At 34.9% G+C, this 26,443-nt stretch overlaps 2 protein-coding genes across 2 annotated transcripts; one reads left to right on the top strand and one right to left on the bottom strand.

Moving 5' to 3' along the window:
- The first annotated feature begins 9,294 nt into the window (after positions 1 to 9,294).
- LOC128181677 (organic cation transporter protein-like) lies at positions 9,295 to 14,733 on the top strand. The gene is made up of 10 exons (XM_052850160.1): positions 9,295 to 9,430; positions 10,751 to 11,146; positions 11,469 to 11,890; positions 12,151 to 12,381; positions 12,716 to 12,850; positions 13,373 to 13,455; positions 13,786 to 13,903; positions 14,002 to 14,074; positions 14,163 to 14,316; positions 14,447 to 14,733. Exons 2-10 carry the CDS (start codon positions 10,814 to 10,816, stop codon positions 14,479 to 14,481), a joined length of 1,584 nt encoding a protein of 527 aa, XP_052706120.1. The 5' UTR covers positions 9,295 to 9,430; positions 10,751 to 10,813; the 3' UTR covers positions 14,482 to 14,733.
- On the bottom strand, positions 14,628 to 24,173 carry LOC128181680 (solute carrier family 22 member 6-A-like). The gene is made up of 8 exons (XM_052850161.1): positions 23,589 to 24,173; positions 22,786 to 23,207; positions 21,952 to 22,176; positions 21,280 to 21,414; positions 20,554 to 20,636; positions 20,014 to 20,131; positions 15,252 to 15,324; positions 14,628 to 15,052 (listed from the first exon to the last, which is right to left on the bottom strand). The coding sequence occupies exons 1-8, from the start codon at positions 23,910 to 23,912 to the stop codon at positions 14,870 to 14,872; spliced, it is 1,563 nt and encodes a 520-aa protein (XP_052706121.1). The 5' UTR covers positions 23,913 to 24,173; the 3' UTR covers positions 14,628 to 14,869.
- Positions 24,174 to 26,443: the final 2,270 nt, after the last annotated feature.

The following is a 26,443-nucleotide window of genomic DNA, read 5'->3' as shown; positions in this document are numbered from 1 at the left end:
TGTCTCTATAACGTGTCAATTTTTAATCATGATTGCTCATCCTCAGCAAACCTTCTTATCATTTTAAGGCTTACTTGCTGGTACTAAGCAGTCATCAAGAGTATACAAGTATAAAGTTTTTAATGTTTGAAGTGAGCTGGGTTGTTTGAATGTAAACACCAGAAGAACAAATTAGCATTTGGTAACATCTGCCATTTGAACTTTATTTATTTTGATAAACACTGGTCAAGTATGTAACTTGTATGTAATATGTATGTAAGAGTGTGTTTTACCACATGTTTAGGCCAATTTGCGGTGAATGTCAGTCATGGTATATATTTTTGTTTTACAACAAAATGGCGTTCTCTGGGTATTTTGCATTAAAAATCCTATGAAATAATAATGAACACATAAAACAATGATGAAAACCTGATTAAAAGAATTTATTGTGGTTTGTGTTGGTATGGTACATGTTTAGATTATTATCGGGCTCGTTGAGGATTTTCTATCCCCTGGCCAAGGCTCGGGGAAAGGAAACACAAAAATCGTTGAATAAAACGCATATACCATCACAAACCATGAGAGGTCCTCTAGGCATGTATATGAAATGATATGTATGTCGATTTGTAAATATGTTTACGTCTGCTTTTTTATAAATCATATATTGTGATACATTTGATTGTTTACAGCAATAAGTCATGCAGTCTTTTATACCTTTGATGGCTCTTAGTTGATAAATGAATTAGGTCAATTCAATTTCTTTCTATTTGACTTGCTTAGTCTTTCGTATAGAATATAAAATTGCGTCAAATCCGGTAAAAAAAAAAGTGGGTGGATTTATTTCGACTGCAAAATGTAACATATATGAATTTTGCCCTGGTAAAATGTTTCTTTTTTAAATTACTTCCTTGTAAGTTTGAAAGTTTTATTTTCATTTATTTGTTATTTAATTATTCGAGAACATTCCTTGAAGGCAAAAGAAAGAATCATGTAGTTTGATATAAAAAAAAAAATTAGATAGGCTATGACAATCATTTTTCTTTGAATGTTAGGCAAAGAAATGAAAATTTGCATATTTCACCCGTTTTGCAATAATTTTACGCATTAGAGTGTACCTTACACATGATTGATGTAAGTATATTTCGACCTAATTATTATTTCACATTTTATAACTTCCAGTAAAAAGATTCATCAAAAAAATGTTGGACCTTTTTTTTTTATAAGGAATAAGGACTCATACATTTAGTATTATGAGGTATCCAACAAATAAACGCTTAAGTTTAAAACCATCTTTGATTGTTTCATTCAATCAATTATCTTATCTCAAGAACAGAGTTAAAAGTTATGATTTACGAGTATTGTCGATCAGCATGTTTCACAGACGGAACAGCCCATTTTACATACTGTGGAATCATTTAAATTCGTGGGGGGCAATTTTCGTGGATTGTGAATTTTTTGTTCATTCAAGGGGATGTAATTTCGTGGATGCGTCAGTTACTGTTTCAGTAACAAAGATAACTCTTTCTAAAATTGTATTCGTTGGGGATTAAAATTCGTGGGAGAGGACTACCCACGAATACCACGAAAATTGAGTCACCAAATATTAATGATTCTACAGTATAATATATGTGTATAGTGAACCATGGTTTTTACAACTACTTGTACAAGAAAGTCCGAGGTCAGTCCTTGCTAGTCCTCAAAGTTCGTGCTTCCAAAGTATCTAGTACACAAATATCAACACCAAAAGTATACAAAGAAGATATACATGAACGTTAAAATTATTTATTGTAGCTACTTGAATTAAACTTGACAATTAATTTACTATATAATATATTTAAGAACATTTTTTATATTGCTGGAATGCGTAGTTTTTGCACTCAGACGGGTCGTTATACTGGGCCGCCTATATTTCAGTCTTAATTCGTTGTCACTTTCTGTAAGACACCAAGTAGATGTTAATTTATTACTTAGAACATATTTAACTTTTAATCGCTAGACTGATTATTATTCAGACCCCTAGCTTTCGTGCATCCATTCAGTGGTTCTTTTTATAGTACCATAAATAGACAATCTAATATGGATACTAGCGCAGTTGGATTTACACAGCAAGACTGGTTAAAAATGTGTTAGGTATTTCTAAGTTCGTGATTTGTTTTTGTCTTTGCTTTTAATTTATTGTGTTTCTGTCTTAAATGTTTGTTATTACACTAAGAGTCGATTTTGTAACGTATAGTCACAAATATAGTTTTACAATAACGCGGTTGGGATGCAGGGTTTGAGTATATGTGCAAAATAAAAACAAAATAAAGAATGTCAGTTATTTAATATCTTATTAAAAAATAGATAAAAAATGTAATAAACATAAGTATTAAGGAATGATCATTCTTTGAATATTATGAGATGATCAAATTTGGTCGGGCGTGATAAAATTTATTATAAATCCCATTCATTTTTTTTTAATTTAATCACCCCGACCTTATTTAATTTGATCACTCACAAATACTCAAAAAAATGATTCTTTACTCCTTAAATAATTAAGGTTGGTAACTGTCTTACTCTTTTTAATATATATGTAACACTGTGCCGGAAAATTATGCCAGTGCCGGGATGACATTTCTGCACCCGTCTAAGCTGCATGTATTATATAATTATACAATGTCATATAAATACAATATGATTGACCTTTGCTTGAATAATTTATAACCGCCTTTGTTATTTACGTATCCCACCTGTCTGCTGGTGAGATATTAACTTTTGAAAAATAAATTCCTACAGGAAAACAGTTTTCCCATAGGAAAAACAAGTTTCATCTAGGATATTTAGAATTTCCTACCGGAATAAAAGAACTTCCTATAGTAATTCCAATCCCGATAGGATTTAAACAAAACTCCCACAGGATTTTAAAATCCGATAAAAACTCTTAATATTCTATTAAAAACCTACCTGTCTGAATCAAATAACTGCAGGAAGTACTTCTCTCCTCTAGAAAATATAATTCCTACAGGATTTTAAAAAAAGGATTTTCAATATTTCCTGTAGGAAATTTTTTCTCCTATGGGAATTATTGTTTTCCTATGGGATATTATTTTTTAAAAGGTAAACACCTCACCTGTCAGGTGAAACAATCCAAAATCTAAAGTGGTTATATACTCTCTAGACAATGGTATACATGGATTTTTACGAATCTGCATCTTAAGGGTGTTATTTACTCAGGGTTTGAGTTCTCAAATTCCGATTGTTATAAAGTTCAATGTAATGAGTAAAATTCGTTCTAAACACAAAAAGTATTTATGAAATGAATTATTATTGACAAAACATTCAATAGTTTTACTTTATTATGAAATTAAGCTCAAACAAAAATTGACTTTTAGTCAAACAGAGGAAATTCGGACTAAATTTTGCAGATTTTGTTTTCTGCTAAAAGTTTTTTGGCAGTAGTCTAATATTAAAAGTTAGGATTTTATATTTAAGTGTATGTAATTTTGCATATTTTCCGTTAGTTTTACCTCACTTATTCATAAAAATAATCGTATGACACGAATAATAAAAATATTGAAAAAAAAGCTTAAAAACGATAAAAGACACCATATCTCAAAGTTTTGATCATTGACCTCATATAAATTTTATGCCAACAGAATAAGGTAAATAAAAGTAGTTCAATACCATAAATGTTTCTGTATTATCATCATTCAATTTTTTGTAAAATTGAATCAAAAGGGGTTTGAAAAATGATAGAGGAAATTCGGACTTAGGAGTTATGCTGAAATCTTAATGTTGTGTACTTATTTAGTGTCACTACCATTCATAAAGTGTATCTTATTTTTTAAAGTGTTTAATTATTTGTAATATTTTTTTAATTAAGAAAATCTCAATCGTAGTGTAAAATTTTATGGGATTTTTCTTGATTTTTCAATAAATATTCAATGGCCATTAACTCAAAAAGTAGGTCATTGACCTACGTTTCTGAAAGTGAAAAATAACAATACAAGCAAAGGTCTATAACACACAATAGATGGTTTTTCATTATCATCAGTGGATTTTTTTCATTCTGAGTAAACGTCATCCTTAAGTGGATGCAAAAATACCACCTTGGCACTGGCATAATTATCCGACACGGTGTTAAGGCCCTGTCACACCAAGCTGCGTCCCCACGGCGTGTTCACGGTGTTGTAAAATCCATGGAATTGCCGTTGGATCGCAAGGAAAATTCAGAAAAAATGTACAGTTTTATTTGAAAATTTTACAAGTGGAGATGTCACGGCGTCCTGACGGCGACCGAGGCGTTCTTACGGAGTTCCCACGGCGTGTAACTGCGTTCTACTTGGCGATTACCTGCACTCTCCCTGAGTCTCCACCGAGCGCTCATGACGTGCTAGGAGTTTTTACCGCGCGAACACGGCGTGCTCTGCGAATTGACTGCGTGCACAAGACGTTCTTTATTTCCTGGTAGGTTAATATTAATTTGTATAACTAGTAAATAAATTATTAAAAAATTGTTTTGATTTCATGAAAAGGTACGTTGTAATTGAAACATAACTACTTCTTACCAATTTGTGATGGACTAGGACAAAACTCTTAGTCAAGAGAGGCCGATGAACGCAGCAACAGCTCTTTGGGGTCGCTGTGTGAACGCAGCCAAATGAAAAACAACTTCTTCAAACGCTGTGGATGCGCAGTGAGAGCTCAGTGAGATCCCAAAGGACTCCGTGAGGCCTCCGTGCAAGTGCAATTGACTTATCACTGCGTCTACACTGCGATTAGCTGCGTTCCATGAGCGCGCCGACGGAGCTCTCGTGGCGCTGTTGGAGATCTTTCGGCGCTGTCACGGAGACCTCACTACGATTCTACGGCGTGTTTATCAGAACGCCGAGCCACGGCGTGTACTTTGTGCTTGTTCAAAGTGCGCGCCGTCGCATGGCGTTCTAAAATGTTCATGGCGATCCCACCGCGATGGACGAAGATACCGTTGCGATGTTACGGCGCTATAGGAGACTCTACTGCGTTTACCTTGAAGTTTTACATTATTTAAGGACGCAGTGGGATCGCCGTGAGGACGCACCTCCGGCGTGACAGGGGTTTTATGTAGTTAAAAGAGGGCGATGCAAAAATAAACAATGCAAATAAAGTTTTAAGTTTTGTCGAGGACAAAAAGCTAGACTGTCTCTATATATAAAATTATATATATATATAAGTATATATAACAAGCATAAGCAATACACGTCCCCTACCGGTTTGTATTGTTTTATGAAAGCTTCGAAGCATACATCTATTTCAAAACTATTATAAACAAGATGTTATACTTGAATCAGAGATAAAAGAACAGAGGAAATTCAAACTATATGTTGATATAAAGAAATTAAATTTTAAAAATGGGTAAATTGATACTCTTAATTTTATCTCCTGTAATTTTGCTAAGTCCATTAAGTATTTGTTGGTAGAAATTTGTGAAAACAATGCAAAATATCATTTCTTACCGTCTTCTGTACCCCGAATCAACAGACCAACCCGATAACAAACCCGATTGTAATAATACAAAAAACCATGTCGATTAAATTTACAACACAATGCTTGACACTATTTTAAAGAATTTATTTGTTTGTTAGAAACAATAAAAGGAATGGTACAAGTAACGCATGATATTATTACTGACAAAATACTTTCCTCGTTCATTCAATACACACCGATCCCGATAACGAATCCTAACATTAAAAAATTGGAATATAAAAAAGTAATTTCTCGAAAATATGTCAACTAGACGCTACAAAAGTGTAAACTTGATTTGTAGTTTGACATTTTGAAGCTGTTCAGCAAATTTTATATTATTCTTCAAACGCATAAAGAAAAAAAAAGTGTGAAAAACTGAAGTGGGATAGACGAAAGACGGACGGACGAACAGACGGACGCAGAGGAAAGCTATAGTCCCCTCCGGTGAGACCGGTAGGGGACTAATAAAGACACGCGATGAATAAGACGTTAGGGCCATCATATTTTTGTCTATAGTCTTCGAATATGAATCAACTTTCCCAGCTTCTCTGTCTTATCAACAAACGAAACATTTTTTTTTTGCGCTCCGTCGAAAGGCAAAAAAGTGCATGTAGTTGGGGTTTAATGGTGTTTTTTTTTTCATTTAAAAATTGTTTTATTCGTTTGTTCCCATGTCACATTTGAGAATTTACTCACGCATGATAAAGCAAGATGACAAACTTAGGAATTTGGATGGTGTGCGAATGTACATTTTCTAGAATTCTTTCCGAAATATTACTCTTAAAAAAGGTACAAATTTGAACATGGAAAAAGAAATAAACAAATTCTGATTAAGATAATTTTTAACTCATGACGAATTGTATTATTTTTGGTATAAATGTCATAGGTCAGATTAACATTCCAAAGCCACTTTGGGTTTTTTTTCTCGTTATTATTATTTCTTTAATATTTTTATTATTTTGTTTTTGGCCATCTACTTTTTGTTTAATTTACACATTGAAAGAAAATCAATTTTTAAGCCAACTAGTCCCGCCACTTTTTAAAGACATCATAATCTACGTTTATCAAAGGAAGATGTTAATTGAAATTGTTAAGCTTTTTCCCTAAAGTCATACTGCGCTATTTTGTTGAAATATGGTTTCTTGGAAAGATATGGTAATTTTTTTAACACCGGTCCCAATTAAGTGGAAAAGTAAAATACTGGTAAAGATGGAGAGGGAGAAACATACACCTAAAACCGTTACGAGCAAAGAGATTCCCTGAGAATTCACTTAAAAACAGTTAATTCTAAAAGGAATCTCCGTAATAACGCGGACCTGAGGGAGAGTGTTATAAATAATCAATTAAAATGATTTTCAAAAATATAACACCAGAGACAAATGTGAAGATGGAGGGGTAAAAAATTGTTAAAATCAAATACCCCACAAAAGACTACCAGCGTACCTGGATAATCTGTGCTCAAACGTTTGCCCTTCATGTCTTTAATTTCGTTTATATGTAGATAAAGTCAGAAGCGCCATTCTTCTCTACTATGGGTGTATTCGATTGTTACCTCTAGAACTGGTCCAGTATGTATCCAACGTCTACATGCTATTTAGAAAGTAGACAATGGAGATCTACCGGAGATACTGCAGAGGACACTGAGGATAACTCTTGTAGCTCTCCTATGGACCATACTATTATTCAAACGTGTTGTCATAATCTACATATTTTGGATAAAGTGAAAAGACCGTGTAAGTTATGGTAATCAAAGTCGTCTCTAATGTTAACATTTGAACAGAGTGTTTGTTTGTAAAATGAAACAAATAGTCCTTTTAAAGGAATGATCAGCATTTGATATCATTGGTCAGCTTCATGTTAATGTTATAAGAAATCATTTCATGCAATAATCTTGATAATTGAAATTGGACTTATCGCATCAATTGTTTGATCATTGAAATTGCAATTTGTAGGCCTTAGTAGTGTACTTCTGATTAAATTTCTTTCGCATGTAAAGAAAAACGTAATTTGAATAGTTATGTAACTGCAAAAATGTTTTAATCTCAAGGCAAACGCTTTAGAATAATGTTTTTAAGTAATCTACATGTAATTAAAGATGTACACGAAGCCGTGTCTGCATAGTAAATAAAGTGGTTCCAGGAGCATTTATTATGCTTGCGCAAATAGTAAAATGTGCCGCATACTATATACGGACACAACTGTGATCGGCCGCCGATTACTCAAAGTTTTTTTTAAAATTATTTCTAAGGGCTAAATTCTTTTTTTAAGGACAGAGTCAACATAAAACACTGACTTCAAATCGTTTCCGCCCAGTCATAGAGAATTTAAGGTCAGAATCAAAAGTGATTCATAAATTATCTTGTACACATTTTTTTGAGATATTTGTTTTTATTTAAAGTATTTTCATTTATATCATTTCTGCAGTATATACTTTGAACATTTCTATCAAGCAGTCTATATGAATGAGAGTGTACGATGTAAAGAAAAATTTATATTTTAAACACAGAGAACGTCATTATTTATCTTTTTTAATAGACGTATCAACCAGGACTTGTACAAGAATTTCAACTTAATATGTTAATATGTAGATTTTCATATGGTTTTAACTCAAATGCAAAACATTTTTCTTTCTGATATATATGTCAGATGCTCTATTAGAGAAAAAAAATCCTAAAACATGAGTGGTTTAGACAATAAAGAAGCTCCCGACAGGAAGCACTGCTTCACATTGCTTTGTGAAGAGGGATAACTTGCTGTTCATTTTCCACTACACGCAACGAATTTTTCTGTTGACATTTAATCATTCACATTTAATGTGTGCATGCATGTTCTGTTAAACCAATATTTACTATAGTATACGTTACATGTATTTTTAGAATAGAATCTTCTAAGATTTGATCAATATTTTTAATATCTATTTATTAATATAAGTGCAATTTTTTAATATCCAGTACAGTTTGAATTAGATGACTGGATGATCTTAACATCTATGTTATTTACCCATTAATTTGTAGTTACTTTGTGGTTTCAAAAATGCAGATAAGAAATATACTTATCAATTTCCCCTACTTGAAACTGTTCATTAAACAGAATGTTATCTGATTTTCCGGATAACCACACTGTGGGTTTCTGAATTCAAATTAGTACTTCCAAAAAATGACAATTCTATACAGTGACTTAAAGGTAAAAAAATTAATATTTTGAATACTAATGTCATATATGCTTTTGTCGCGAGTGGATCAATCAAATACTGATGGATTTTAGTGGATTTGTTGTTTAAACATAAAATTTATTTGAATGTGTAACAATCTTTTATGAGCTCTAGAATACCAAGTGTCCTGCAAAACTTTCACAGTATGGGAGGGATTTTTAAACCTATATATTTCCACCAACAAATTAATATCGCTGCCTTTCCCCATTAGCTAGCAACCATCTTTGTATTTTGAAGCAAAGTTCCAAGAGATTATTTTGCAAAATAACACACGTTTGTAACATATATGCATTATTTTCAAATACTTCTTGACTCATTTTTTTTTCTCAATTCGACTCTCTCTCTCTCTCTCTCTCTCTCTCTCTCTCTCTCTCTCTCTCTCTCTCTCTCGCGAGAGAGAGAGAGAGAGATTGATTTATATTCACACGAATAGAAGCTAACAGATATGACCGCGACACTGACATTGGATGAAGGCCGAGGATAAAAACAAATCTTAATAGTGCACGACCATCACGTTATGGTTCGATTCATTTTTTATGTCCACTTTTAACTGAACTTCGTATTTTGTTTGTTTAATGGTTAACTCTATATACATGTAGGACCCTCTGTCACGAGAAAATCCCAATTCCTGGGTAGTGTTGATCGATCACCCTGCTATCCGATCCTCTGGAGGAATGTTATCTCTGTTTTGAAGACCCTTCTGACACTCGTCTCCATTCCACCAGCACTGAAAGTACATTTTTTTTATTAAATGGGGTAAGCTACTTTCTTTTCTTTTCTTTTTTTTTTTGAATTTTTTATTGATTAATTTGACCAAAAAAAAACTTAAATAAACAAAAAACAAAACGAGAAATGAATAAGTATTCAAGAAGACAATCATTTTAAATAAAATACGTGTATATAGATGTACATAATTATATGTATATAGTTGATTAATTTCATTTTACGTTTTACATGAGGTGGTTGGGGGGGGGGGGGGGGTCCCACTGGGGGATGCAATTGAGAAACTCAACAAATAATTCATTATTTACCAATCAAGTTTTCATTTTATTCTGATAAACAGTTTGCTACTGAATATTTGATTTCAAAATACTTATACATACCGTTATTTATCACTATCTGTTTCACACGTAAAGGCAAGCAGGGATTGCAAGTATTAGCTCTCAATAATATCTGCTATGCAAACATATATCCCTCCTTAATCAGTTCATCTAAGTACATGTTTTGTTTGTATTAAACATACATTCACTATTCACTGGTATATCAACCTTAAAGACCCTAGCGACTAACTATATCATTAATTTTCTTCAACTTTGCTTTTAACTTTTTTTTTTATTTTCGTTTTGTCATTGCTTTTTATTATTGTTCTAATTTTGTTTAATTTTTAGAAATGAAGAATTTGGTTTTGTTACAATGCGGTCATACTCACACTAATTAAGAGGGCTCGATAATCGTGCCCATATATTAGACTATATGAATCTCCTTCAGAAAAGAGTTCTGCATAATGATAGTGAAAATATTCAAATCTTAAAGTGCAAATATTTTGAAATTTTCTCTACTTATTATAAATATATGTGTTTAAAGCTCACAAATTAATTTTTAAAAATTTAAAGGTAGACCTTACAGGTAAATCGTTGACCACCGTGACTTTGTCACCTCAAAAAAATGTCCTCAGGCGGTAACCAATACATACATCGTACATAAGCAATCATCACGCATCAAAGTCAAAAAGAGATTGCCAGTGTAAAAACGTGAACAGTATTTTACATGTATTAAAATTCAAATGAAAAACAAATTTTACTACTTGTTTTATTACGTTTATTGGGCAGCTATTTTTTCTTATAGATAAATAGAATTGATTTATAAAGACAAACTATATTATTTTTGTATTCATGATAATCGGAACCCGATAAAAACTTTATCTATGTATACAGGTAGAGGGTGGAGAAGGCCGGGAGAAGATAAATGATTTAACAGTATATGTATATGTAACTTATCTTTGTCATTCATTTGCCTCCTGATATCCGGCTCTCAAAAATATCAACAACAACAAAAATGACCTATTTTCTTTCTTAGGTGCTGCACATTTTTCTTTCACAAGAAAAGGTTATAACTCGGTACCGGAAGTCCTAAGAAAGTATGGCGGACCCTGCAATGGTGGCCAACCTCAAAGAGGATGTGGACGAGATATTGGAGCGCGTGCTCGTGGAATGTGGCGGTCTTGGGAAACTGCAATGGATTCTCATATTCGTCGTCATCGGGAGCAAGCTCGCTATCACGTGGAGCATGCTGATGATGACGTTCGCAGGTGCGACTCCGGATTGGTGGTGCGCATGGCAAAACCAAACTTCCGGTTTCAATGACAGTTACGTGGAATCTTTGAAAACGTGCAGTCCTCCAGCGAACTACTCTGTCGGAGACACGTGTATGTCGATTCGCTTCAGTGATGATAAGAATACGATTGTGAATGAGGTTGGTTAATTCACTTTGATTGTTTATTTGATTGTTTGACTATAAGTCAACAATGAAAATGTTATGATATCCTGTTTAAAGGCTAGGAATGCAAAAGTGCATTTTTTTTCTTAAAAAGACATGATTAATATGAAAATCGGTTGATTGTATGTGGTATATGCCCCAGAACATAACATATTTGACGTGCTCACGTTTAATAAAATGATCTCATACTCATAATACTATATGCCATAATTTATTTCTTTTAATAAAGAAAAGATTCAAAATTGTGCTGATTATTAATTTATAATTCGTATTGAATTACTAGTAAAACGTTTTACAGTGGAACCTGATTTGTGACGAGGAATGGATCGCCTCCACCATCACTACAATCCAGATGGGAGGACTCCTGGCCAGCGGCTTCATAGCGGGGCAAATCGCCGACCTGATAGGCAGGAAACCGACCTTCTTCCTGTCCCTACTCTTGCTGGCCGTCAGTAACCTCGTCTGTGGTTTCGCCGTCTCGTGGCAGATGTTCGCCGCTGCTCGCTTCGTGATCGGCCTGGCATGCGGCATGTACCTGACGGTGTTCTTTAACTTCGTGCTGGAGTTTATCCCCATCCGGTACCGGGCCATGATTATGGCTATCCCTGCATGGCCGGTGTTTGCTGCGCTGTTTGGCCTGGTTTCGTGGTGGCTGAGAGATTGGCAATATCTTCACTATGCATCCGCTATAATCACCGTACCATTTTTATTTGGAGTTTTGTGAGGAATTTTCTAATTGTTTCACAAAAGTTGTTGATCCCTTAGAAGTATTTTTTTTTCAACTGCATCAATTATACAGTATTTTTAGGCTGAATAATAGAAGGATTGAACATTTTCCAGTCATTCATTGAGTATAGAAAACCATAGAATAATGGTGAACGTGGCAAAAAGTATGTTTTATGGGCCTGTTGTAATGGTTTCTAGAATATACACTGTACATGTATCGACTTACTGAAACAATTATTTGAGTTATTTTCCAGTATAATTCCGGAGAGCTTTCGCTGGCTTGTGTCTCACTATAAGACGAAACAGGCGGAAGTGGTGATTGCTCGAATTGCTGCCGTCAACGGCAAAAAGAAACCGGACGTGACGAAACTTATTGAAATAACCCGGAAAGAGGAAAATATGAAGCAAGACAAGAAATACTCCATTCTTGATATTTTCAAACATAAATCGCTGATGAAGCATTCATTCCTGTTATGGTTTATATGGTAAGTAGCGTTTTACAAGCGCTGTCTAAATCTCTCTCTCTCTCTCTCTCTCTCTCTCTCTCTCTCTCTCTCTCTCTCTCTCTCTCTCTCTCTCTCCTCTCTCTCTCTCTCTCTCTGCCTTATATTTTTCCAACACTGTGCTCACAGTTTAAATCAAACTTCGCGGGGCAAATTATAAATTATTTCAACTGCCTGCGCCATTTTAATCGCGATCCAATTCAACACAGTCATAAAACTGTGCAAAAATGATAACTGACTGAAATTGTTAATATGCCTGAAATTGCTGTGTCCTCCGATGTTCTCTAACAGTACTAGTATTTCTCTTCCCACACAGGCTTGCCAGTGGCTACTCTTACTACGCAATATCGTTCGGGGTTGAAGAACTTTCAGGAGACCTCTACTTAAACATGTTTCTACTGAGTGCGGTCGAAATTCCAGCACAAGCTGTCACGTGGTTCTTCAATAATTGGTAAGTATTGTTTATAAATAAGTTGGGCATTAGAAACTATATAATGCATCACAGAAAGGAACACTGTGTTTAATTTAGTTATCAAAAGTGGCTACAATCCTGTCTTAATGATCAGCGTGTTGGAGTGTAAATAATGAATTCTACTCACAGAAAACATTGTCAAACATTTTTGTAGTGTGTATCTTTATATTGATTCATAAACTATTCTTTTGTAAATGACAGTTCCACGGGCCGTAATTCTTTGTGATAAAAAAAACCAGAAACGAATTTAATATTTTATGTTCTTAACATGAAAATTGGCTGAAGTTTTTGTAAATACATAAAACATGCTTTTTCTTTCTCTTAATTACATGTATGTCTTATGCAACTTTCATGAATTTTCTCCTTATTGATTTCAAATGAATCTCTGTTATTACGTATAAAAAGTCTTTTTTTCTTAAATTCCAAAAAAATCAAATCAAAATGCCCGAGTGCATACAGATGTTATTCTGTTATTGTAGTTTTTTAATTCTGTGATTGTAGCATCGGAAGAAAGTGGACATGCTGCCTGTTTTACATGATCGCTGCTCTGGGAGGTTTGGCCGTTGGGGTAGTGCAAGTTCTCAGTAAGTTAATGTACTGGTCAAAGATGTAACATTCATACTCATATTCATTTAATCAAAGATTTTTTTTGTGAAAATTTGGTTCAAAATGATAGTCTTGAATATGGTTTAAATTTGGTGGACAAAATGTTAACAAAATTTGACTCAAAGCATTCTTGTGGGGGGGGATTCCTTAAGTTTTTTAAATAGTAGATTATACTTGTAGGGTTGTCTTTCTTTATCAGAGAGATGACATACCTGAAAAGTATCTCGATATCTTTTATGAACAAAAAGATATTTGATATAAAAAGTATTTCATACATATACCTTCAAATTTTAAACAATCTCTCTCAGATCCAGCCAACAGCTCAGCCATTATAAATGGATGCGCGATGGTAGCAAAACTGGGTGTGGCTGCGGCGTGGGCGGCGTTAATGACGTTTACAACGGAAACGTACCCAACGGTTGTCAGGTGACGTCATTATACGTGTGAATACAAATACAAGTATAAAAACTCGTAAAGAAAAAATTATTTATTTTAAAAATGTCTTTCCTGTTTTTCTTCTCTAGAAATATAGGATACGGTTGTGCCAATTCTATTTCCCGTGTTGGTGCTATGGTTGCCCCGCAAATTGTTCAATTAGTAAGATCTTTTAATTATCTGATGTTCGTTTTCTATGCTTTGGAACTAGTACCTTTATAAGAACTATTTTTTCATTTATTTTTTATAGAGTAAATCTGTTTCCGGGTTAATGTACTTTCTATGCGGGACTTTGATGTTTTTGTCCTCCATATCTGCAGCGCTAGTTCCGGAAACAAAAGGAAAATTCATGGAAAATCAGATCCGGAAGTCCGGAAAAGCGGACGTGTACAAACTGGAGAGTGGTAAAGAGATATTTTAGATTGAGAAACAATTTTATCATTTTATGAAAACGTTATTTTTTGCTTTTTTTGAATTTGACTGACATAATACCGCAAGGAATTTCTATAATAATTTTTTTCTTCTAATTTTTAGGTTCAGTAAATGCAGAAAAAAAGATAACAATATAGCCCCTCGGGTGAATCAACATATAAACAATGTTATCGTTTATTTGATCTGTGCATGTATAAACATTTTTGACATGATTACCTCGTTCTAGCTTCAATGAAGCCTTTCTCAAAAGGTTTTCTTTTTATGAACTAAGAGTTGAAAAATGGACTGTAGGTTTGTGAATTTATTTACTCAATATTTTTGATAAAACATATAATTCTGGATCAGAGTAATGAAAATAAAGTACAAAATAGAATATTGATCCAATACAATTTGAGGTTTGTATCTGAAATCGTCAATTCTTTTAAAGTCTCGAAAACATCAAATATCAACGAAGTCAGTTTGAATATTTATGTAACAAGTGAGCACAATTGTTGATATAAGAGTTTGTGCGCGATTAAATGTAATTCACTTCGATGTTTCGACGACGGTCTCACTGTCTGCCACTATAACTGTCTCTTCCACGTGACCCGAGCCGATTAGATCCTCCAGCGCCTTGTCCTTGGTTTCAGCAATGCAGAAAATTGATAGACCGGAAATAAAGCTCACAGCGCCACAGGAAAAGTACAGGAAGCCCGGAAGGGTGGCGCTCTAATCAAAACAAAATTAATTTTGCCTTGGTGATTGTAAGAGGACAACTGTGTACTTCAGTCTTTGTTTCAGAACTAATCATAGTACGTTTCATTGATTATTTCGAATATGATAATCTAGACTTTCTTTTAATAATCATAATTAAGATTATAAGCGGGGATATTAGCTAATGTGTGATGTAAACTGCATGATTCCATACCAGACTTAGGGAAAGCGGGGCAAGAATTGGACCAATTCTGCACAGAGAAGATGCCAAACCATATCCGGTTGTCCTAAAAAGCAGAAGAAAAACAAATTGTCCATGAATAGAAAATACACCGTAGTTATTTTATGAAGAAGGATAGATTTTCGCATCTCCGCATCTTCGGAAGGGTGAACGATCCATCCTGGTCCAAATATAGAGGAGCAGAGTGGATTGTAAACCTTTGGCTAGCGAAAATGGCTTGTCGAGACAATTTTAAAATTACATTATCTATTGAATAAATGGAGCTCTGATATAGATAAAGGAAAATACTCCAAGTTTTTTTTAAAATAAATGTTAAAAGTTTAAATAATTTGTTACTTGTAACCATCCGGCCTCTCTAAAGAGTTTGAAACAAAATACACACAAATTATACGTTTTCTGGGTTTTTTGTTCAGATTTTAAAATCAATAAATCAATAAAATCAATAAATCACCATAGAAATAAAATTGAAAAAGCAACCAGCTCTTGCGATATATCTTTTTGAAAGTTTTATTCAAATGAATGTCATTTTTCAAAACTCAATTAATTTAAAAAAGAAATAATTTTTAGTGCAATTAAAAGTCATAATTAACTTATACAGTAACACTTGTACCACTCTTACATTGCTTGCTATAATTAATTCTCTTATATTAGCATAGGAGGACCAAATACTAGTATAAAGACTTGCATAGTGTAATAATTTTTCCATTGTTAAAGGATAAAAAAATGGTAAAATCCTTTATCTGTTAACAAACATAGATTTGGTTTTACCTGATGATTAGTTTTCCAAAAGATAAAAACAATCAATTAGAGTTTTATTTATCTAACGAGGCAACATTTTATGTAAAACCACTTTTGATATCTATTGTTGTTCATTTTGCGTAAAACTGGTATTCAAATAAACAATTACAATATTTATCGCAGTTATCACTCTTGTCGAAAGTGCTCTGAACCATGTTAGATTAAGTTTAAGCTGCAATACGACACGGACCTTAGTACAGTGGGATAACACTCGGTGGTGACGACACAAACCTTAGTACAGTGGGATAACACTCGGTGGTGACGACACAAACCTTGGTACTGTGGGATAACACTCGGTGGAGACGATAGAAACCTTAGTACTGTGGGATAACACTCGGTGGTGACGACACAAACCTTAGTACAGTGGGACAACACTCGGTGGTGACGACACAAACCTTAGTACAGTGGGATAACACTCGGTGGAGACGATAGAAACCTTAGTACAGCAAGGTAACACTTGGTGGTGACGACACAAACCTTAGTACTGTGGGATAACACTCGGTGGTGACGACACAAACCTTAGTACAGTGGGATAACACTCGGTGGTGACGACACAAACCTTGGTACTGTGGGATAACACTCGGTGGTGACGACACAAACCTTAGTACAGTGGGATAACACTCGGTGGTGACGACACAAACCTTGGTACTGTGGGATAACACTCGGTGGAGACGATAGAAACCTTAGTACAGCAAGGTAACACTTGGTGGTGACGACACAAACCTTAGTACTGTGGGATAACACTCGGTGGTGACGACACAAACCTTAGTACAGTGGGATAACACTCGGTGAAGTCGGTACAAACCTTAGTACAGCAAGGTAACACTTGGTGGTGACGACACAAACCTAAATACAGTGGGATAACACTCGGTGGAGACGATTCGAACCTTAATACATTAAGGTAACACTCATTGGAGTCGATACGAGCCTTAGTACAGTAAGGGTAACACTCTGTAGTGACGACGAACCCTAGTACAGTAAGGGTAACGCTCTGGTGTGACGACACGTACCTTAGTACATTAAGGTAAGACTCATTAGAGTCGGTACGAACCATAGTACAGTAAGGGTAACACTCGGTAGTGATGACGAACCTTAGTACAGTAAGGGTAACACTCGGTGGTGACGACGAACCTTAGTTCAGTAAGGGTTACACTCGGTGGTGACGACGAACCATAGTACAGTAAGGGTAACACTCGGTATTGACGACGAACCTTAGTACAGTAGGGGTAACACTCGGTGGTGACGATGAACCATAGTACAGTAAGGGTAACACTCGGTGGTGACGAAGAACCATAGTACAGTAAGGGTAACACTCGGTAGTGACGAAGAACCTTAGTACAGTAAGGGTAACACTCGGTGGTGACGACGAACCTTAGTACAGTAAGGGTAACACTCGGTAGTGACGAAGAACCTTAGTACAGTAAGGGTAACAGTCGGTGGTGACGACGAACCTTAGTACAGTAAGGGTAACACTCGGTGGTGACGACGAACCTTAGTACAGTTAGGGTAACACTCGGTGGTGACGAAGAACCTTAGTACAGTAAAGGTAACACTCAGTGATGACGACGAAACTTTGTACAGTAAGGGTAACACTCGGTGGTGACGACGAACCTTAGTACAGTAAAGGTAACACTCAGTGATGACGACGAACCTAAGTACGGTAGGGTACAGTGGTAGCAACGTTCTTGTTGACAAACGACACGCACAAATCTGATATATACACGAACGATCACGCACGATACATGAACGATCACGCACGATACATGAACGATCACGCACGATACACGGAATATCACTCACTTACTGAATTTTTACGATACACGAACCGTGCCGTACAATTTAACACGCAAAATCGAAATAATTTTTTAATATTTGAAGAAATAAAATGCATTGCTTCACTTTTATTATGATATGCTTGTGTTTTATTGAAAAGCGGCATGAAAATGTCTTATCCACTGTTTTATTTTAACGAGTAAACGATATGATGGAATCAATATACTTATAAATATTTTTTTCGCCCACAAGAAATAGTAAACTCTATCATTGGTTTAAGAAATTAAGAGCAAAAGAAATGAAGATAATGCATAAACTACATGAAATTATTTACATACGAGTTGAAATTTATATAATCCGTTTCACTTACGCACGACTTAATTATAGATATACAAGTAAATTTGTTACCTTGTTCCTAAGAACTTCGATTATACACATTCCATATTTTCATAATATATGATTGAATTCTATTTTTTGTTAGTCTAATTCATAAAGCGTCTAAAGAAATTTTAGTTCCAATGAATGTTTATACAATGTAACAGAGAGGAACGTGTATCGTATTTTCATTCCGATAGAAAAGTTACAAAACGAAAAAACCGCACGATCACGCATGACTAAAAACGCAAACCAATTTTCCCGATTCATGCACGATCCCGCACGTTACACGAACGATCACCCACGGTACACAAACTATTTAACACGATTTGCTTGTCAACTATAACGTTGTTATCACTGTAATGACGACACGTACATGTACCTTAGTACAGTGAGGTAACACTCGGTGGTGACGATACGTACTGTAGTACAGTAGGGCAACACTTTACTGCAACAATGTAGCCCTCTCCGATTTTGTTTATATCTGATGCATGGTTATTAGAGAGGTCTACAATTCCATAGGATCTCCGTAATGGTGCAAAGGTTTTTCATTCGGCTGACTTCAGTCTGAAAAGATCGTTTTTATGTTTGACTTCCTTAAGATAAAATATTTTAATTCAAGTTTTAAAAAGTAACCGTATATAAATCACAACCAGATAAAACACATCAACATGTTTACCAGTCGTCCTTTTCAGCAGCCATGACAGTTCTCGCGTGATTTTATGAGATTTACGCTTGGAGTTTTGATGAGCTTGATAACGTGCATGTCAGTGTAAATAAACAATCTTACCTCGTTCTACATGTATCACCGAAACATCATTAAGGAAATTGAAAATAATGCAAAATCCATATTTACCATATTAATTATGTTTAAAATATTGGATTTCATATATTCAGTTCAAGATCCGATCCTGAATTCTCATTGGCTGTCCAAAAAAAAAAACCGGTCAAAGTAGGTAAACATGGCGGACAAATTCAACACGCGTTGTTGACATACACGAAAAATATCCGACATATGGACTGTTCCTGATTTTTTTGGATTCATTTATGCCATACACAACTACAATGTTTGGGTTCGGGTAAGAAATGTAAATGTAATTGCCATGCATGTAAGATTTGAGCTGTTGCGGAAGAACTGTGTTTTCATCAATATTCAAGGGTATCAATTTTCGTGGATAAAGTGAAAATCACAGTTTCAAGGATACGTAAATTCGTGGCTGATGATCCTATCAATACAAAATGTTAGTGGAGATTGCACTTCAATGAACATTAAATTTCATGGACCAGCCTAACAACGAAATCCACGAAAATTGGTATTCAACGAACATTGGTGAAACCACAGTAAATCATTCCCGCACTTGCACCATTACGGAGATCCTATGGAGTTGTTGCCCCCCCCCCCCCCCCCCCGGTAAAAAAATGGGGAGAGGGCCACATCATTGCAGCTAGATAACATTCGGTGGTGACGACATGAATTTTAGTACAGAAGCGTAACACTTGGTGGTGACAAAACCAACCATGGCACAGTAGGGAAACACTCGGTGTTGACAAAACGTACTGTAGTGCAAGAGGGTTATACTTTGTGCTGACGACACGAACCTTAATACAGTATGGCAACACTCGGTGGTGACGACACCAACCTTAATACAGTAAGGTAACACTTTTTGGTGACGACTCGTACCTTAGTACAGTAGGGTAACTTTCGGTGGTGACGACACGTACTGTAGTACAGTATGGTAACACTCGGCGGTAACGACACCAACCTAACACTATTTGGTGACGACAGTACCTTAGTACAGTAGGGTAACTTTCAGTGGTGATGATAAACACACACGACCACGCCATGCCTCCGCCAATTTTCGTCAAGAAAGCAAAGCCATTGATGACTGAGCCTTGATTGGTAAATTCTGAAAAAGAAGAACAAGGAAAAAAATGTAACAAAGTAAATTTAAAAATAGCTTTGTTGAATAATTACCGGTAAACGTCATACAATTGATTTTATAAAGATAGTGTTTGCAGTTAAAATTTTAAATGGACAAGGGTATATAACACATTTATCATTTTTATCGTAACTCGATCCAAAGAGCCGGATAACGTTCCGTTTGTTGGCGCCTGGCAACTAGACGTGATCCGACCCTTTGGATCAAATTACTGTTATAATGATAAATATTTATCGGTACATTATATATCAAGGGGTATCATACTTTAATAAAACTTTGAATGTGTGGATCGACTGAACAAAAAAATTAACAAAAGATAGTGTACAATCAATATTGATGAAATTTTTTTTACTAACTATTATCAATTTTATGAGCATTCTACCCCTTACCGAAATTTTCAGTCACTCCAACGGCTACGGCTCCAGCAGTCGACAGCATGGTGAAGATGAAGTAGGACTTCCGGCGTCCGATTCTGAAAGGGAAAAAAATTAGTTTCTAAGACAATTAAAACTGATTCTGTGGGTGAATGGGGGTGGGGTAATTAACTGTACAGGTTGATATAAGATTTTGTATTAAGGTATTTTTATAAGCCATCTCAAATTGGGGTTAACATTAATTATGATTTGAATAAACATTACAATTTACATCCTCGCCTCTTTAACGGATTAATGTGTTAATTAGACAAAAGATGTCATGTGATATAAATTTTCCCATTGTTAAAGTATTTAAACAAAACATATCACGTTGAATTAATATTATTATTCGTAATATTTACATTACATAGCAAAGTACAATGTATACATGTAATTTCACTGTCTTTATTGATAATACAACAATGAAACAAACTTTGGAATCATTAGAATTCGTGTGGCTCCATTTTCATGGTATTCGTGGTTAGCCCTCATCAACGAAAAGTAATTATAAAAGATTAAATTTTCCTACTGAAACAAATTCCGACGCATCCATGAAATAACATCCCCACGAATAAGCAAAAACCCACAATCCATGAAAATTGGCCGCTAGGAAATGAAATGATTACACAGCATATTTGACTATTATAAAATTAATAAACTTGTAATAAGACGCTAAAAATCGTAGAAATTCGCTTCACGTACTTGTTCATGAAAAACCAGGACAGGAAAGCTCCCGGAATTTCTAACACGCTTAGAATAAACATGTTTAGGTACAAGCTCCCAGATAACTTGTCTACACCAAAGGAAATTCCATAATAATTGTAGGCCATAGCTATCCTAAAACATAAAATATAACAAATTAATTTCATATCAACTGTTGTCTACCGTAATTAAATGAATTTGTTTATCAAGAAATCGTCCGTACGTGAGAAAAGAGGGGGTGGTGTATTATTTTGAATTTTGAACTTCTTTGTGAATTTGTTTTCTGTCCATTATGTCTTCAAAAGCATCGGTAATTAGAGACACTGAGCAGTAATGGTTCTTTTAGGTATCAGCGCCATTTAAACAAAACCATTTATTCAGGAGTGATATTACTGTATGGAAATTGCTAATGCAAATATGATTTGACTTGCATCACCGGCTACACTTTTATTGTATCTCAAATTTACTTGCTGCGCATTAGACAAAAATGCAATATCAAAAACCATTGATTAACTTCTATGAAAACTGCATCAAATTATTTAGACATTGCTATTTTTTTTTTTTTTTAAGTTTATTGTATTTCTCTTTTCAATTCAGCACATTTCCGATTAGCACTCCCTATACAGTGGATATTAAAGATTTCAAGATTTAAACACGGTGTAGAATATTTACCAGGCAAATGAGACTATTGCAGCTCTCTTCAGCAAATAACCGTGTCTACAAATGTCAAGTACAGTGTACTTCCGGTCGACTGTGTGCGACTTTTGTAAAGCGACCTCTATTTCCTTTAGGTCAGGTGCCGCAACTCTGTTCAGCTTTGCTATTTTCTCGATCACTTCCTTTGCTTTATCTATTTTCTTATGAGAAACCAGCCATCGGAAACTTTCTGGAATAAGGCTAAATCAAACAAAAATTATAAGAATAGGAAAATATTTCGTAGAATATTTTTCTCAATTTCATGAATTTAGCGTTCGAATCAACCTAAGAATATTGCCTGATTGTAAGCATGGAATAATTAAATTATTTATTGTACTTAATTGCATTGTTCGTAAACACCCCTTTAAGTACTACATGCATATGTATAACACTGTACCGAATAATAATTCATATATGTCAGTGCCAATGTGGCATTTTTGCACCCACTTAAGATGCAGTTTCGTAAAAATCTATACATGTATATACATGAATATGATAGACCATACAGGTCAATGCAAAAATGCCACCTTGACAATGGCATAATTATCCAGCACAGTGTTGTATTATAGATGATTTGGGTCATTTTGGAAAGATTATGTGATTGGCTGAAACATTTTTCTATCGAACACAATGCTGTCTGACCAATTATTATCAGACTAGTTTATATTAGCCTTCTCATAAATACAGAGTTTTTAGTTAAAATGTGTTGCAGTAAGTTCAAGTCAATAAAATATTCATAGATTAAATTAAAGTGAAACCCCTCGCCGATGTGAAATGCTTTGGATAAACTAATTGAACAATTTTTCTTACATCCAGCAGGCCAAGAAAGGTAACCCAAAGGCCCCTGTAACCATTTGTAAATATCTCCAATCATGAAGTAACCATGACAAGAGCCCGTACGCAGCGGCACCGAGAGACCACGAGGGCACAGCTTGGACCATCGGTCGGTATTTTTGAGGGGTGAACTCAATGAGGTAAGTCAGGTAGGTCGCCAGATACAGACCGCAAGAAAAGCCAATCAGGAACCGGAAGCCAGCGAACATCTGCCAAGAGCTTGAGAAAGCGGCGGCAAAGTTTGTGATGGAGTTCAATAGAATGGCTAGAAATAGTATCAACCGCCTCCCGAATAAGTCTGATAGCTGGCCCGATAGGTACCCACTGGTCAACAGTCCCACCATTTGTATACTGATAATAACACCAGGGACCCAGCTCTCACCACACACCAGACCCCACTGTAAACAAGCATTCGACAATTAATTTTTTTTAAACATGATTTAATGTTCAAATGTTTTTAAATATCTGAGACTGCATTGAATTCAAAGCATATTTAGACGTTGTCCTTTTGACATACCGTTGCTTCATCTAATTCAAATTTTGGAATAAACTTGGCGTTGGTAAGAACATTTGTTCATAGCAAAACAACAAAACCAAAAACAACAAAAACATAATATTAAAAAGAATTTCTGTTAACTTTAGTATCTATTTAGTTTCATTGTTATTGGTTTTATCATATGCATCATTTTTTTAATTTATAATTTTCAATCCATCCCAACAGAACATTATATTGCAACATTTTGAAGATAAGTCCTTTGCAGATTGAATCTTCGCTTTACCTCGCTTATAACGGTATTCATATCGGGATCGAAATACCTATCATCACAGGCGACTGAACCGTTTACACTACACACTTGATATGATGACGTCATCAACCACTCGCTGCCATTAAGAGAATCTGTGTTCTGATTTGCTAGAGAACTATTCCTGGATCCACCGCACCACCAGTCGGGGGTCGCTCCTCCAAACATCATCATCAACACAGACCACGTGACCGGAACCTTACACACATTGATAAGCGCGATGAGGATGAACTGAAATCGGCCTAACCCTCCCGTTTCCTCTAACACATTCTCCAAGAGATTGTTAACCTCGTTCGCCATTGCTGCCTAATTTGTAAACGATGAACACTCGCATCCAGAATTAGACTACTTAACGAGAGTTGGGAGTTCTAACTTCTACCCCAGGATTAAATTAGCATACGTTTGTGACAACGCAAGAAGAAGACAACATTATGAGTATATATGTATTCTCAAATAGTTATCCTGTTTAAAATGTATACGATTTATTTGCCTTTGTTATATGATACTGACACTTTATTCATCCACAGCGTTGACATATATTCATTATCTTTATCCTGAGTGCGTTGTATTTAAAAAATGTAATGCTTTCTTTGGTGATTCTTGCGGCCTAGGTAGCGAGATTGCAGTTATGAAATTTTGTTTCTGCCATGATCGCTACCTTCTTACCCCGCAGAGATCGCATTTTATTGTTGATATTAACATCTTCATGTGATAGATCATTTGAGTTAGTCATACATATTAATTACGTAAAAGTAATTTTAGTGAATTATTGTTGTTTTACATCCGTGCATTACATTAATAAAGAAATTGCAATGTCTTCATAGTCTGGCATCATCTTATTTAGTTCGTGCAGTCCGTGCAGTTCTTACGTTGCTGAAGGTTTCGACCAGTCGATATACTGGTTAGAACTTGATAGAGCCCTGTCATTTCTATTATAGCACTATGAAACACAATTACATTGTGTATCGGTTGACTTCAGAAATATGGAAGAAAATACACAGTGAATGTAAATAAATACAATGTTTATAATACAGATGTGACATCTTTCTATCGTTACTGCGATAGAAAAATTGGTTTGGGTTTTTATAGCAAATTAAATTTACAAAAAAAACCCACAGTTATATTTGATTTAAAAGGGGACAAACAATTTGTTGAGTAATATCTGTGTAGTACAATGTACATTATTGAAATTATATGGAAGTGACAAGATTACACGAGAACAAACGGGAAAATTTAATGAAACATACCGGTAATATATTAAGTAATTGTTCAAATGATTAATTGATTTGAAATATATTTGTCTTAAATATCGTTAAGTAATTCAATGTGCAGATGATTTTATTAGCGGTTTTTAAGATATTTTTAAACGACACGAAGACGATAAATCGTACACTGCTGTCATGTTGTAAATTTTGAATTTACTAGGCGGGTGTAAATACAAAATTTACAACATGACATTGCTCTGAATCGCTGAGCACACTTTGTGTTTATAATTTTATAAGTCTCTCTCTTACATGTAAATCATTTAAGACGCTCTCTTTAATACCTTTTATAAGGTGACATTTAAGTAAGGTAGATAACAAATATTCAGATATTCTATACAGTGATAAGTTGACCAAATTTCAATACAAATCACACTTGAGAGGTGGACTCGCGCCGGTTGGGTGTGTGTGTGTGTGGGGGGGGGGGGGGGGGCTCTGCACTGCGAGAATAATCACTATTTCATGAGTAATGTTCAACGTGTCCATACGTCTCCATAGCCATAGCTTATAATCTAAATACAAAAGCCAACAGCTTCATTTGTTTGTACATGCATATACACTAATTTCGTGATAAAACCATTAAAACACTGATACACTTAGAGCAGTTCAAGATTTAAAGGTGAAAATAACGGTTTCAGATAACAAAACTCAGATAGAGGGATTGCTCTGACTAGGAAATATTTTATACCGTGCTTGTAACCTGACACAATATAAGAGAGGAAGGGGTGTGGGGGGGGGGGGGGTAAACATACATGTATTCATTGGACTTTTGGGTGGGGGGGGGGGGGGTAAACATACATTTTCTCATTGGATCTTTGTGTTAATTGAAATTTGTTTTTGCATAAGACTCAAAAATAAATAATGAGACCAACATGGTGTTTATTTTATGAGTAATGAAAAATCAAAATGGCGATTATTGACATTCGAACTTTATTTGACCCCTTGAAACGCATTTAAAAAGCATCGTAAATACTAAAAAATACTAAAAATGAAACAATTTTAAAATATTTCTCTCAAGTATAATAGTTCCTTTTTCAGGACTAACTTGAAAGCTGTTTTTGATATGTACTTTTGGATGTTTGGCAAAGACTTTTTTTTTATTGCAAAGCGATCGGAAGCTATAGTCTGCTCCCAAGTTATTGCTTCGCTCACTTTTTGACAATTTCAACGAAAAATATTCTAATTCTCAATTAAGTACAATTTAAATTGATGAACAGATTTTTTTATCTTTACTGACACGTCGCCTGTTGTACGCTGGTCAAACTTTCACGAATAAATTAAAACATATTTCTTACAGAGATTTCTAATGGAATATGTTGGCATCTTTTCTCTCTTCAAAAATACTGGGACACCTTGCATACCTTTTAACATCATTAGGGGTACTTTCATGCCGTTTGCCATGGAATACCCCCCATATTTTTAATTTTAGACGCACATTGAAAACCATTAAGCTAAAGGGAACTTATACAAATAATATTGGGATTTTCTCATGCTACTGAAAGTCGCCGTTCCCTAAGGTTTTAATAAATAACCAGGAATTGTAAGAAAATAAATATCCTGTGACAAAGT

Source organism: Crassostrea angulata, chromosome 4 (assembly GCF_025612915.1).
Source record: "Crassostrea angulata isolate pt1a10 chromosome 4, ASM2561291v2, whole genome shotgun sequence".
Classification (NCBI taxonomy): domain Eukaryota; kingdom Metazoa; phylum Mollusca; class Bivalvia; order Ostreida; family Ostreidae; genus Magallana; species Magallana angulata.
The sequence above is the reverse complement of the archived record's forward strand: the minus strand, read 5'-3'. Positions and strand labels throughout refer to the sequence as shown.